The following is a 13969-nucleotide window of genomic DNA, read 5'->3' as shown; positions in this document are numbered from 1 at the left end:
ACTTGACTCTCCCAGGCCAATGAAAGCAGAAAGGATTGCAGAAACCTGTCCAAGAAAAGTCACTGGAACTGGCTCCAGTGACGGCGGCATTCCTCCTTAGGGGCACTAATTTTCCATTTCCTGCCCAGTGACTAGAGGTGGCCCCACCACTAGCTACAGCTGCGGGCTAGCTACAGCAACATCGCCCTCATCTGGGGTTAGCCTGCCTGCCTCATGGCCATGGGTGGCTTTCCCAGACACTCCAGCTCTGAGCCTTCCCTGGTAGTGGGAACCCAGCCAAATTCTAGGAAACAAAACGTGGTGGCTGTCATGAGGGATGAAAGGGATATCAAAGATGAACTGCCTCATCAGCACTCTCAAGTCCAGGATACATGCGATCCGCTGAATCAGTGACCACAGGGGACTGAGGTGGCGAGGCTGCCCCTGGTGGGTCATCATCCGAGGCCAGCCCAGCTGGACTCACCAGAGGCCACAGATCCACCAAGAACGGGTGGTGTGCAGGACTTTCTGATGGACTGAAGGGAAAACACAAATAATAAAGTACTGCTGATGGCCCTGTTCCCAGGAAGGAGGTCCTCTCTTGCTTTGCTTACAGGACTCCTCTGGAACACACACTCCCTGACACCCCTCCTCCCTGCGGCCCCCCTCCACACACATAGGAAGCCACAACCACCATAGCCAATGACTGCATTCCTTCCAAGTCCAGAATCTGAGGCAGGCCTAGCACTGTAACTCGGCAATCCTGAGATGGCCCCTCTCCTAATGGCCCCCGCAGAGCAGTGGTTAGGCACTGGACCTCAGACAGGTGGGCAGGCCTCATTGTGAATTCCAGCTCAGTGGCTTCGCTACCTGTGTGGTGTGGGCACATCACAGGGCTCTCTGAGCATGTCACCTCACCTGTAGAACAGGATTCATAATGCCGACATCTCCCAGCGGTTGTGATGCTTACGTGAAACATGGACTATGTTGTATGCGAACATATAGAAACACACAGGCTGGGTGTGGTGGCTCACGCTTGTAATCCCAGCACTTTGGGAGGCCAAGGCAGGCAGATTACTTGAGCTCAGGAGTTTGAGACCAGCCTGGTCAACATGGTGAAACCCTGTCTCTACTAATAATACAAAAATTTGCCGGGCATGGTGGCGTAGCCCTGTAATCCCAGTTACTCGGGAGGCTGAGGCAAGAGAATCACTTGAACCCAGGAGGTGGAGGTTGCAGTGAACTGAGATCTCGCCACTATAACCCAGCCTGGGCAACAGAGCCAGACTCTGTCTCAAAAAACAACAACAACAACAACAAAGAAGAAACACAGTAAATTATTCCTCCGTTAATAGATCCTATCAAGGTACTTGTTCCCTTTCTCCCTGTCAAGGCCATGGAGGTTTGTGGCACGCTCTGGTGTCCAGTAAGGCAGGACAGAGGTTTGGTATAACTACAAGTTGGCACTAATTTGTGGGTGCCAAAAAATGGCATGTCCAGAGTAGCTACAACATAGGGCTCAAGTGACATGGCTATAAACGCACAGCAAATACCATTGCCAAGGACTTTCTTTTGTTCTTAAGAAGGTCAGATCTGTTTCCAAAAGGGCTCTAGTGGCTCTAATGGCACTGTGGAGGGCAAGGATAGCACAAGGAGGCAGCTCAAGGGCTGCTGCCATAGTTGAGCTGAGCAGCAGTGAGGGCATCAGCTCCAGGGCCATGTAGGGTGGCCAACCATCCCAGTTTGCCCAGGATGGAGGGGTTTCCTATGACATGGGACTTTCAATGCCAAAACTGGGAGAGGCTCAGGCAAATCAGAACACTGGACTGTATTTGATCCAACCTTAGAGCCTCTGGCTCTTCCTTGTCACTCAATGCCTGAGGCATGCAGCCGTAAACTTGGAGGCGGGTCAAAGACACACAGGCATACTTTCACATTCGGTTCCTGAACCAGCCCTACATTTACAACTTAATGCCCCTAAAGGGACCTGCCCTTTCTGCCCTACAACATCATTTCCAGTGGCTCCAGGTAACTGCACTGAACATTCCAATCATCCTCTATGGGGTGACTCTGGGTTGAGGGGATCTTGTTTTTTTCCTTTAGTTTTCAAGCACCTGCTAGCACACAACAGTGGACTGCTCTGAGAATGTATGGCATATACTCCAAATGAAATGAGGACCGAAAAGATACATCTCCAAGTCCTAAGCAGGTAATGTGGCAAGACACAGGTCTCAAGGCACGTATTTTCCATGTACCCGGAATCGCCATGATCACTACCACACCTGGCAGCCTCTTTTTAAACCCCAGGATTCCAATTACTCCATTACAATGCAATGCTGGCCATCATTCAAGAGCTCAGCCATACAGAAGTATTCAATACTCCATGTCATTAAAGGCATTGAATCACAGTTAATGCTGGTGTCTGGTACACACTAGGAATGGAGTGATCTGATCTTCTACATCATTTGTTTTCAAACCATTTTAAGCAACAGAATGCTTATTTCCAAATAAAGTTGGTGGGCCAAATGCCACAACGTAAAATAGAGAAAAACAGAGCTGCTCCAACTGAAGGGAGGGGTGTGGAACACGTAAAACACATGACTGGCACCCTAAAGCTCCTAGGACACCTCTTGGAAAGCACCACTCTGGTGCTCTTTTTACCCAGGAAGTGTTTCTTTTTCTTTTTCTTTTTTTTTTATTAATTTTTTTTGCACACAAAACAATAAACATTTTCTAAAAATACATACAAACAAAAAGATGCGTATCAAACATATTAGGAAGGTTTCACATGGGAAGACGGGGAATAGAAATGGGGAGTGGGAATTAAAGAAAATAAATGAGAGAGGGACTTTATATGGATCAGTGATAATAACTCAATCCTCTATTTGACAAAGAAGGAGAAGGAAGAGGAAGAAAAAGAAAGTGGGATAAAGGATCAGAAAGGGAGGAAAATAGAAAAAATTAGAGTATGGCTCCAGGGTAGACCTGTTTTGTTGTCACTGGGTTGGTTGGTTGGTTTGTCTGTTGTATTTTTCATATGTTTTGCCATGTTGGCCAGACTGGTCTCGAACCCCTAGCCTGAAGTGATCAACCCACCTCGGCCTCCCAGAGTGCTGGGACTACAGGCGTGAGCCACCACGTCCAGCCCCCACATTGCTTCTGGCCTCCGTGGTGGACCTCCCAGACGGGGCGGTCGGGCAGAGGCGCTCCCCACATCCCAGACGGGGCAGCCGGGCAGAGGCGCTCCTCACTTCCCAGACGGGGCGGCCGGGCAGAGGCGCTCCTCACTTCCCAGACAGGGTGGCCGGGCAGAGGCGCTCCTCACTTCTTCCCAGACGGGGTGTTTCTTAAGCTCAAAATACGTGCCAGTCACAGAGAGGTGTAATTAGCCCTACAGATGTGAAACCACTCTTCAAAGGGTGAAAACATGATTACGTTTCAATATTGTGTAGGCTTTGAGCATGTTCAGCTTTTCAGGCAGGCAGACCTGGGTTCAAATCCCACTCTAACATGCATTAGCCATGTGGCTTTGGGCAATTTATTAGAAATTTGACACTCAGATTTCATCATCTGTTTTAAAAGGGTAACGATAACCTCCTTCTAGTCAGCACCTCCCTCCACAACCCAGAACAAGAACACAGGAAAACACACACATATACATGCACACATACACACATGCACCTTGTCAAGATTCAGTGCAAGGAAGTATAAGGCGTTTGGCACAACGCCTGACAATGTAGGTGCCATCTGCTTTACCAAGGCTATCTATCTGTACAATCTTCAATTTATATTGCCTGGACTACGTAAGTCCACTAATTAGCTTGCTGTGTGCTAGCTCTGGATGTATGTCTCCACTGCACAGTTGTTAATATAATGCAGAGCAACCAAGATAAGGGCTTCCTTCGGGTTTAACCAGCTTCCATGCAACGTATCACCAGCCTGGTCTCCCTTTATCATATCATGTGCTTGCATTATATGGCCCAATATCTCTAATTGTTTTGTCTACATGGGCCTTATCTTCCCAGCACAACTTTCACTCTTCAAAGGCAGGGCACGAGGCAGCTTAGCACACTGCTGCTGCACGGAGGACCAAGCCTCGGAGAGGACTGTTCAATGAACTGAACAGCTAGGCCTGGGTTAGTAAGAGAAGAATCCACACATTATGCTAGCAGCGTGGAAGGTCATAAACATAAAATGTGCCACTGGTGGTGTGCTTAAAAGCCCAGGTACTAGCAATTCAGCTGGCCAAGTTCCAATCCTGATGCTGCCACTTGCTCACTATGTGACTTTGGGCAAGTTGCCTAATTGCTTCAAATCTATATTCTTTTTCTGTAAAGTGAAGTTCAGCATACCTACCATTGGATGACTGTAAGAAATGATGAGATAGCTCAAACACAGCGTTTAGCACAGTACCTGGCACAAAAGATGTCTACAATTTTTATCATCATCATCATCACCGTCACCATCAGCATCATGGTTCCCTCCTCTCTAGAGGGGTTAAGTCTGGCTAGAGGATGGAGGTATACTTACCTGTGAAAATAACTCACAATTCAGAGGTGAAGAAGAGTCAAATGATTGATTTGACACTGCCTTACCCTCACTCTCTCATAAGGCATAGTTAAATCCAAATGATCTTGCCAAGATAAGGGTGATAAAGACACCACAAAGTTACTTCATTTCTAAGTTAGAACATGCAGCTGGCACATTTTCAGTTGGGTTGTACTTGAGCTTCTTATTTTAATGATACAAAGCCAACTCATATTTAGGATCCATTTAAAAAGACAATCATCTGATTTTCCCTAGAAACTTTTGTTCAGCAGTACAAGCCAATGTAAACTGTGAATCTTATGGCCATGGAGTCAGGACTATCTATGCTTATATCCCAACTGTCACCATCTGACCACAGGTGACCTTGGCAACCATCAATCCTTTTTTAGCCTCAGTTGCCTCATTTTTAAAGTGAGAATGACTCTCTTGTAAAGTTTTTGTGGAGAGTAAAACAGATTTATGTAAATGGCCTAGTACAGACACCATGGGTGCTCATTAAATGCTATCAATTCTTCCTGAATTCCCTTTTTTTTTTTTTCGGAGTCTCACTCTGTCGCCTAGGCTGGAGTGCAGCAGCATGATCTCGGCTCACTGCAACCTCTGCCTCCCAGATTCAAGCGATTCTCCTGTCTCAGCCCCCCAGTAGCTGGGATTACAGGCCCACTCCACCACACTCGGCTAAGTTTTTGTATTTTTAGTAGAGGTGGGGTTTCACCATGTTGGCCAGGCTGGTCCTGACCTCAAGTGATCCACCCACCTTGGCCTCCCAAAGTGCTAGGATTACAGGCGTAAGCCACCGTGCCCGACCCCTGCATTCCCTTTTAAGATGGAACTGTCCTCTGAAAGCCAAGCCCCTATGTGTGGCCCCTATGTGTGTGGTGGGGCCCCTGACAGAACTGTGTTAGGGCTGGTACCACAGTCACACGCAGGGTTGTGGCACAGATTAGGGCTGCCTACAGAGAGGTCAAGATGGTGTGATTCCTGGCAAATACAAATGAATGCTTTCTTTAATCAACTCTCCACTGAAAAAAAGAAACAAGGGCATACAGACAACAAATGCTGTTGAGGATACGGAGCAGGCAGAGCTCTCATACATTATTGGTGGGAGTATAAATGGTTTAGCAATTTGGGGGAAATGTCTGGCAGTTTCTAAAAATTAAACATATATCAAACTCTATGAATGACCCAGTAATTCCACTCCTAGTTGTTTATACAAGGAACTAAAAACATGTCCACAAAAGGGCTTGTGCAGTAATGTTCACAGCAGCTTTACTCAAATAGCCAAAAACTGGAAACTGCCCAGGTGTCCATCAATATTCATATCAGATTCTAATCATACCATGGAATCAGCAACCAAAAGGAACGAGACACTGATAGACATAACACAGATAAATCCCACATTATGACAAATAAAATAAGACTTGCATAAAAAACAAATACTCTATGAGTTGATTTATATGTGAAGTTCTGGAACAGGCAAAACTCACATATGTGGAAAACAGTAGAATGTGATTGCCCCTCGGGGGGTCAGGTACAGGGATTGACTGGGAAGGGGCTCAAAGTGATGGTAATATTCTGTATCTTGATGGAGGGTTTTTTTTAGTTGTATAAATTTATAAGGTATAAATGTAATTTTGTCACGTGGATATACTGCACAATGGTGAAGTCAGGGCTTTTAGTGTATCCAACACCCACTATATCTGTTAAATTTCTCATCATCCACACCACCCCCCACCCTCCTACCCTCATGCCCCCACTCTCCTACCCTCACCCTTCCAAGTCTCCATGGTCTATCATTCCACTTTCTATGTCCATGTGGACACATTTTTTAGCTCCCACTTATAAGTGAAAACATGCAGTATTTGTCTGTTTTGGAGCTGTTTCACTTAAAATAACAGCCTCCAGTTCCATCCATGATGCTGCAAAATACATTATTTCATTCTATTTTAAGACTGAATGGTATTCTATTATGTATATATAGCACAGTTTCTTTATCCAATCATCTGTCCATTGATGGGCATCGACTCCACATCTTTGCTATTGTGAATGGTGCTGTGATAAACATATAAGTGCAGGCATCTTTTTGGTATGATTTCTTTTCCTTTGGATAGATACTCAATAGCGAGATTGCTGGATGGAATAGTAGTTCTATTTTTAGTTCTTTGAGAAATCTCCATACTGTTTTCCATAGAGGCTGTACTTATTTACATTCCCACCAACAGTGTATAAGCATTCCCTTTTCTGATGGAGGTTGTGTTAAATAGGTGTATTTGTCAATTCATCAGATAATACTCTTTTTTTTTTTTTTTTTTGAGATGGGGGTCTCACTCTGTGGCCCAGGCTGGAATGCAGTGGCGTAATCTCAGCTCACTGCAAGCTCTGCCTCCCAGGTTCACACCATTCTTCCTGCTTCAGCCGCCCGCCACCACGCCTGGCTAATTTTTTGTATTTTTAGTAGAGACAGGGTTTCACCGTGTTAGCCAGGATGATCTCGATCTCCTGACCTCGTGATCCGCCCGCCTCAGCCTCCCAAAGTGCTGGGATTGCAGGCGTGAGCCACCATGCCCGGCCTTCTATTTATTTTTTATCAGATAATACTCTTAAGATTTATTTCACTTCATCTAGATCTTACATCAATAGAAAATACAGCAAATATTGAACTCTAGTTACTATGTAAGTATATGTCTGAACCCTAAAACTTCAGCATACATAGTAACTAGAGTTCAGTATTAGTATTTACTTACTTTCTCAGCAATTTATGTTTTGTAATGCATCAATTATAACAAGAGGACTGATGGATAGAAGGATGGGGGGTTGATAAAGCAAACCGCGTAAAATATAGATGACCACTATAGAATTCTTCCAACTTCTTAAAACTGTTTGGGAAAGAAGCAAAACAACAAATAGAGACCATTTTTTATATATTCTGGCTAACACCAAATTCAGTCATTGAGTAAGACATTCCTGGACCATTTTTGTCTATTGCACTTTTAATTATGCCAACTGTGTTTCTTCACACTGTGTAGGCCACACAACATATGAAGCACAGGTACTTCACGATTTACCTTGAACATTTCACCCCTACGGGGTTCAGTGGCTGCTGACATTCCCTGCCTTCTCACACAAGAGCCCATAAGCCATGATGGGGAGGCCTCCACCACAAATAAATGGCCTGAAACTTTCTGGTTTCTCCACATTTTCTAATAGGACTTTGATTACAATTAGATAATTGGAGCTGGTATAAGAGCTGGGGCCTGGTCTTCACTCCAAAATGCAGGGCCACTGGTGATGGGGATGAACCCTCACACTTGCTCCCTTAATGCTAGTCTCTTCCAAAATTAAAACCTGGGAGTCTCACACACCTTTTCTTAGTAAATTTGGCAATGAGAGTGCCTTTTGCAGTGGTGGTTTGCGGCTGCAGGAGTGTTTGTAGCACATGTGAGAAAGTCACATATCTGATTCTCCCTTAATTCTCAGAAAACCGATCCCCCTGAAGTTTCCCCTTTTCACAAATGAGGAAATAGAGGATCACAGCATAAATTGCTCTGAAGCACACAGCTTGAATTCAAACCCATTTGAACCTACAATTCTGATTCTCACCTCTCACCCCACACTGTCCTGAAACTACATATTTCATGCCAAGCCAGCGAGAAATGAAATGCTCATCTAGAACCAAACTGGGCCAAGGATCATTTAAGGCAGTGGCTTTCAAACTGCAAGGTGAAAAACATTTAGTAGGTTCTGACTAGCAACTTTCTTGAAGAATAGAAGACAAACCCAACTTCATCATGTTTAAGAATAAATTCTGGTCCCCAAATTTATTTCCTTTCATATAAATATTTATATGCATGTGTTTCTTGTTGTGAAGATACAGTCCAGAAAAGTTAGAAAGCTATGGATTTAAAGATTGGCTCCCTCTAGATCTGAGGTTTGGTTTCTCAGATTTGAAAAGAATACTAGCCATGAACAGGCTGAGAAACGAACGTTCTGAGAAAGGTGGCACTGAACAGGTGCCCCTGGAGCAAAGGCCTCGAGCCTTCTGTGGGAGAGGGATGCAGCTTCACCCCCAGCAGCAGCAGCAGGCACCCAGGCTGTGTGCGACCACATGGGGGGAATCGCTAACACAACTTCACCTCGGCCTTTCCTCGCAGCACTTCACTGAGGTGCTGACAACAGAGAATTTTCATTTTTGATAGTCTGTATCAACTTAGGAGTCACCTATTTTCACTGCCATATTCCATAACTCATACCCCCAACTGACAAAACAAAACTTGAAAGCCCTGATGCTGACCACTTTATTTTTTTTTAATTTATCTATTTTTGTTTGTTTTTTGAGACAGAGTCTCATTCTGTCACCCAGGCTGGAGTGCAGTGGCGCAATTTCGGCTCACTGCAACCTCCATCTCCCAGGTTCAGGTGAGTCTCTCTGCCTCGGCCTCCTGAGTAGCTGGGATTATAGGTGCGATTATAGTAGGTGGGATTATAGTAGAGATGGGGTTTCACTATGTGAAACCGGGTGTGGTGGTGGGTGCCTGTAATCCCAGTTACTTGGGAGGCTGAGACAGGAGAATCGATTGAACCTGGACAGAGGTTGCAGTGGGCTGAGATCACACCACTGAGTGACAGAGCAAAACTCCATCTTAAAAAAAAAAAAAAAAAAAAAACTCCAATACACTGCCATTATAAGCAACACTGTAATGAACATTATTCAGCCATGTCTCCTTGGATTCATACAGGAGTCTGTTCAGGGCATATAGTTGGAAGTGGAATTGCTGAGTTGTCATATATACATATGTTCCACTTTACAGCAACACAAAAATGAACTAAGACACCATCCAATGAACACCAAGGGTTTATCTCCCATTACGGGATCTCAGAAGTGTTTGTGAGAATAGACTAGCACAATAGTTCTAGTAGATGTGCAGAACAGACTGGAACTGCTGGGTCCAACCTCTTTACTTTACAAAAGCAAAGGCTGAGTCCCAGAAAGTATGGAGGTGAGGAGCTAACTTATGGACCCCCTGCAAATGGGGAGGGAGGGATTAGGTGTGGGTTTCCTGCAATCTGGTCTCCATTATTCCAGGGGCCACTTCCTTTGTTTCAGTGAGTAAGACATTCCAGTATGTGCTGCAAACAGTGCAAGCTTCAAGGTGCATGGGAGATCTTGGAGCCTCCAGCTTAAGGAAAGCAATGAGAATTTTGAAAACTTGCCCCATAATTAGTTCTCCCCAAAAAACTTAATTCACCTGCCTATAATACAGTCCAAACAATCAGTCCCAACACCATTCCAAAAAAATTTTAGTTGAGCATTTGCAGTGTGCTCCAGCGCCAAGTGCACAGGCTAACACATACATGAACACATAGAACACATCACATGCAGTACCGATGCCTGAACTTCGGCTTACGCAAGCTTGATTCCTAACTCGGCCTCTCACTGGCTGTATGATTTTGGACAATCTGTTTGACATTCGAGCCTCAAATTCCTCATCTAAACATTGTGGATAAAATTTGTACTTACCATAAAGGTTTTTGAAAAGTAAATGAGTTAATACATTGAGGTGCCCAAAAGAGTCCTTAGCCCATATGTATTTAGAAAAGATTTAGGGTACTTACTTAGTGCTAGTGCTGGGTGAAATAAAGACAAGGCCCTGGCCTTCAGGAGTGTGTACATTTATCTGAATGTCAAATAAAAATCTCAGAGATGGGTGTGGTTTCCAGTCAGAGGGAGTGGTAGGTAAACATGCCAATCTAGAGGACATGGAAGAGATAAAAGGCCCCTCACCTCGAGGGGCTCTTTGAAGGGCCAAGAAACACACTCAGGAAACAATCCTAAGCAAGGTCATACCCTCAGCACTGGGTCCAGGCTGGGTCCCAAGGCTTCAGCAAACACTTATTTTGGGAATGATACAGTCTCATTAGACGAACCAGGTCCCTAGAGGCACTTAGGGAGCTGAGCCTCAAGGACACACATGTGCTGGAAATAGCACAGGCACGTGGCATTAACAAGCCCTGACCCACGCCCTGCCCCTACTCCCCTCCCAACAACACCCCTGTAGATGCCTCACCAGCGACCTGCCAGCTTCCTGGAGATCTCGTCCCCCTTAGATTCTTGGACACTGTGCCTCCTGGTTCTTCCTCTGCCCTGGCAGCTGCCCGTTGGGCTCTCTCTCCTGTCCTCTAGATGTGAGTACCTACCCCCGACCCACCACCCCTCATGGGCCTCACAAGCACCTCATCTCTAAAATGGAGACACCTATTATGAGGATTAAATAAAAGCTCTGATACAACTTTGTTCTGTCTGCTTCTCTGGGATGTTGCCATTCCCAGGCAGCTGGGCTCAACAGCCGGGCCCCACCCTTGAATCCTCTTTTTGCCCACCCACCAGCCACCAGGGCCATGTCTTGTGCTCTACCAGCCAGGCCTCACTCCCCCTCCACTCTGCCTATACTGCCAATGATGTAACATTACCAAGACACCCCTCAAAACCTTGCATTTACTCCCCAATGCTACTGCAGAGACTAAATGTTTTAGGCTTGCATTCAAGGCCTTCAGTGACCTAGCCCTAATCCACTGGACTTTTCCAACTTGAATCTGCACCATGATCCTTTTTCCCCTACCTGATTAAATCACTTGCTGGGTGGTGCACCATAAAACAAAGATTCTGGGCCCGGTGCAGTAGCCCACGCCTGTAATCCCAGCACTTTGGGAGGCCGAGGTGGGCGGATACGAGGTCAGGAGATCGAGACCATTCTAGCTAACGGAGATGGCGCCACTGCGCTCCAGCCTGGGTGACAGAGCGAGACTCCATCTCAAAAAAAAAGGATTCTGTATCCTAATAGGATGATTAAACAAAGCTCAATAGGTTCGTATTGCAGGACTTCTGAGCCTTTCCTTAATATGCACTGTGGCAGCGGGTACAGTGGCTGTAATCCTACCACTTTGGGAGGCTGAGGCGGGCGGATCACCTGAGGTCGGGAGTTCGAGACCAGCCTGACCAACACAGAGAAAACCCATCTCTACTAAAAATACAAAATTAGCCAGGCGTGGTGGCACATGCCTTTAATCCCAGCTACTCTGGAGGGTGAGACAGGAGAATCGCTTGAACCCAGGAGGCGGAGGCTGTGGTGAGCCAAGATCACATTATTGCCCTCCAGCCTGGGCAACAAGAGTGAAACTCTGTCTCAAAAAATATATATATATGCACTGTGGCTCTCCATACTTTCCCCAAGTCTATTTGGATTTCTAGTACTTTTTACATGGGGCTCAAGAAAAAAATCTAGGTCAATCTGCACTACACTGTCCCTCCCACATGCCTACATGGCGTCCGGCGTCCCAGTTACAGCATGCACAGGTGAGCCAGAGAGCGGCTCCCATGTCCTACAGTTGTGGCCACGTGAGGTACGTTTGTTGTAGTTCATCACCATCACTGCATGCAATCTCAGTGGTACCGTAAAATGCCAAACTGAGCCAAGCAGCCTTCCTCAGCACACAGGTGGAAAACAAATGGCCAACAGTGATGCCACAGTAGGGCTGACAAAGGCGCCCTCCCTTGACTGCCAGGACTGCCAGCCTTTCCCAAGCTTCCTGTCCATCCGTCACACAGCCTTCCATTCAATTCCCTGGATGCTTCCCTCAGCCAGGGTTGGTTTCTGAGGCTTTTGAGTTATTTGGGTCCCTGAGCAAAGCCAACTAAATCAACCCCGAATAGCGCAGCAGCTAGAGCCATCCCCCAGATGCAGTACCTGTCCCATCTGGAGTGGACCTCACAAAGGTGGGCAGCATCTTCACTGCTGCAGTGGGGTGAGTGGTGGCTCCAAGCCCTTTCTCCATCTCCTTGCGGAACCGCTTAGAGATCTCCAAGAGGGTCTCATCAGAGAGGCGCATGTGGTAGAGATACTGGTCAACCTGAAAAAGGAGGAAGACAAGAGCAGAGACCACTGGTTAAATAAATTATGGCATAGGTGTATGTCATGGAACACCACTCAGCCCTTCAAAAGAACAAAATCTGTTACGTACAGAAAGTTATTATTAAAGACCATTAGTAGGAACCGATTTGACAGGACTTTGTCTTAAAAAAAAAATTAAAATTATAAAAATAGACCTAATTTTTGGAGAACTGGTGCATACCTGAGGAAAGGCCTATTAGGACAGAGGAGAGTTCTTTTCAGAATGGTTGAGTCGGAAGGCCTGTGACAACATCACTGGAGCCAGGGTTCATTACCCTCATCTCTTGTTCCCCCAGCACCTGACACAGCCAGTCACATCAATCCCATTGCCCCTCACCCTGGGCCAGGTAGCCATCACCTTTTTCCTGGACTCCTACAATCCCCAGTTCCTTTTTTACCTCTTCCATACACTTTCCACACCCAGCCAGACTCCGCTGATCCCCGGCTTTCAGGGCTTTCCATTGGAACAAAGCTCAAAATCCTTTCAGGGCCCCACATGATTGGGCCTCTAGCCGCCTCCTAATCTTTTTACCTTTTTTTTTTTTTTTGACAGTGTATCGCTCCGGTTGTCCAGGCTGGAGTGCAGTGATGAGATCTCGGCCAGCCTCAGGTGATCCTCCCACCTCAGCCTCCTGAGTAGCTGGGACTTTCAGGCACGTGCCACCATGTCTGGCTAATTTTGTTGTTGTTGCTGTGTGTTTTTTGTTGTTGCTGTTGTTGTTGTTGTTGTTTTGAGGCTGAGTCTCACCCTGTTGCCCAGGCTGGAGTAGAGTGGTGCAATCTCAGCTCACTGCAACCTCTGCCTCCCGGGTTCAAGCAATTCTAGTGCCTCAGCCTCCCGAGTAGCTGGGACTACAGCGGTGCACCACCACACCCAGCTAATTTTTGTATTTTAGCAGAGACAGGGTTTCACCATGTTTTCTAGGCTGGTCTCAAACTCCTGGACTCAAGCTATCCACCCGCCTTGGCCTCTCAAAGTGCTGGGATTAAAGGAGTGAGCCACTGCACCTGGCCCCACCTCCTAATCTTATGGTAAGGTCTGCACTCTTTGTGTAGATTCTCTCCCTGGTTCAGTTCCCCAACTTCCCCAACTTGCCCATCCCTGCCTTGGATCTCATGCACACAGGCCCTCCAGGTATATGCCCTGCCAATCTGCTACCACTCCTTCAGGCCTCTCTCCATAGAGGCCTCTTCTCCTCCTCCAGATCACAACAGTCAGGCCTCCCTGTTATTCTAAGAACTTGAGCTTTTCCCTTCACAACACTATCCACAATTTGGAACTAAATATTTATTAGGGTCCAAATCATAAGCACCAAAGGCTAGAAGAACAATGTCTACTTGTTCACCTTTGCATACCTGGAGGCTGGCACAGTGCCTGGCACAATGGAGAGGCTCTATGTAAATGATAATGCAGCCTCCGTGCTCATATGGAGGCAACTCTCCCTAGTTCTTTCACTGATCCTGTTTCCCACATAAATTCACACGAACTTTTCCCA

General features: G+C 46.2%; 1 protein-coding gene across 3 annotated transcripts in view; it reads right to left on the bottom strand.

Moving 5' to 3' along the window:
• HK2 (hexokinase 2) overlaps positions 1–13969 on the bottom strand; it is a 62737-nt gene that overhangs the window by 28531 nt on the left and 20237 nt on the right. For all 3 annotated transcript variants that reach the window (XM_055241100.2, XM_055241101.2, XM_055241102.2), the window contains one exon: positions 12270–12432. In XM_055241100.2, the coding sequence (XP_055097075.1) occupies positions 12270–12432 (163 nt within the window). Of the gene's footprint in view, positions 1–12269; positions 12433–13969 lie in introns of those variants that run through there.

This window comes from Symphalangus syndactylus, chromosome 14 (genome assembly GCF_028878055.3).
Source record: "Symphalangus syndactylus isolate Jambi chromosome 14, NHGRI_mSymSyn1-v2.1_pri, whole genome shotgun sequence".
Lineage (NCBI taxonomy): Eukaryota > Metazoa > Chordata > Mammalia > Primates > Hylobatidae > Symphalangus > Symphalangus syndactylus.
This window is presented reverse-complemented; position numbering and strand designations above follow the sequence as displayed.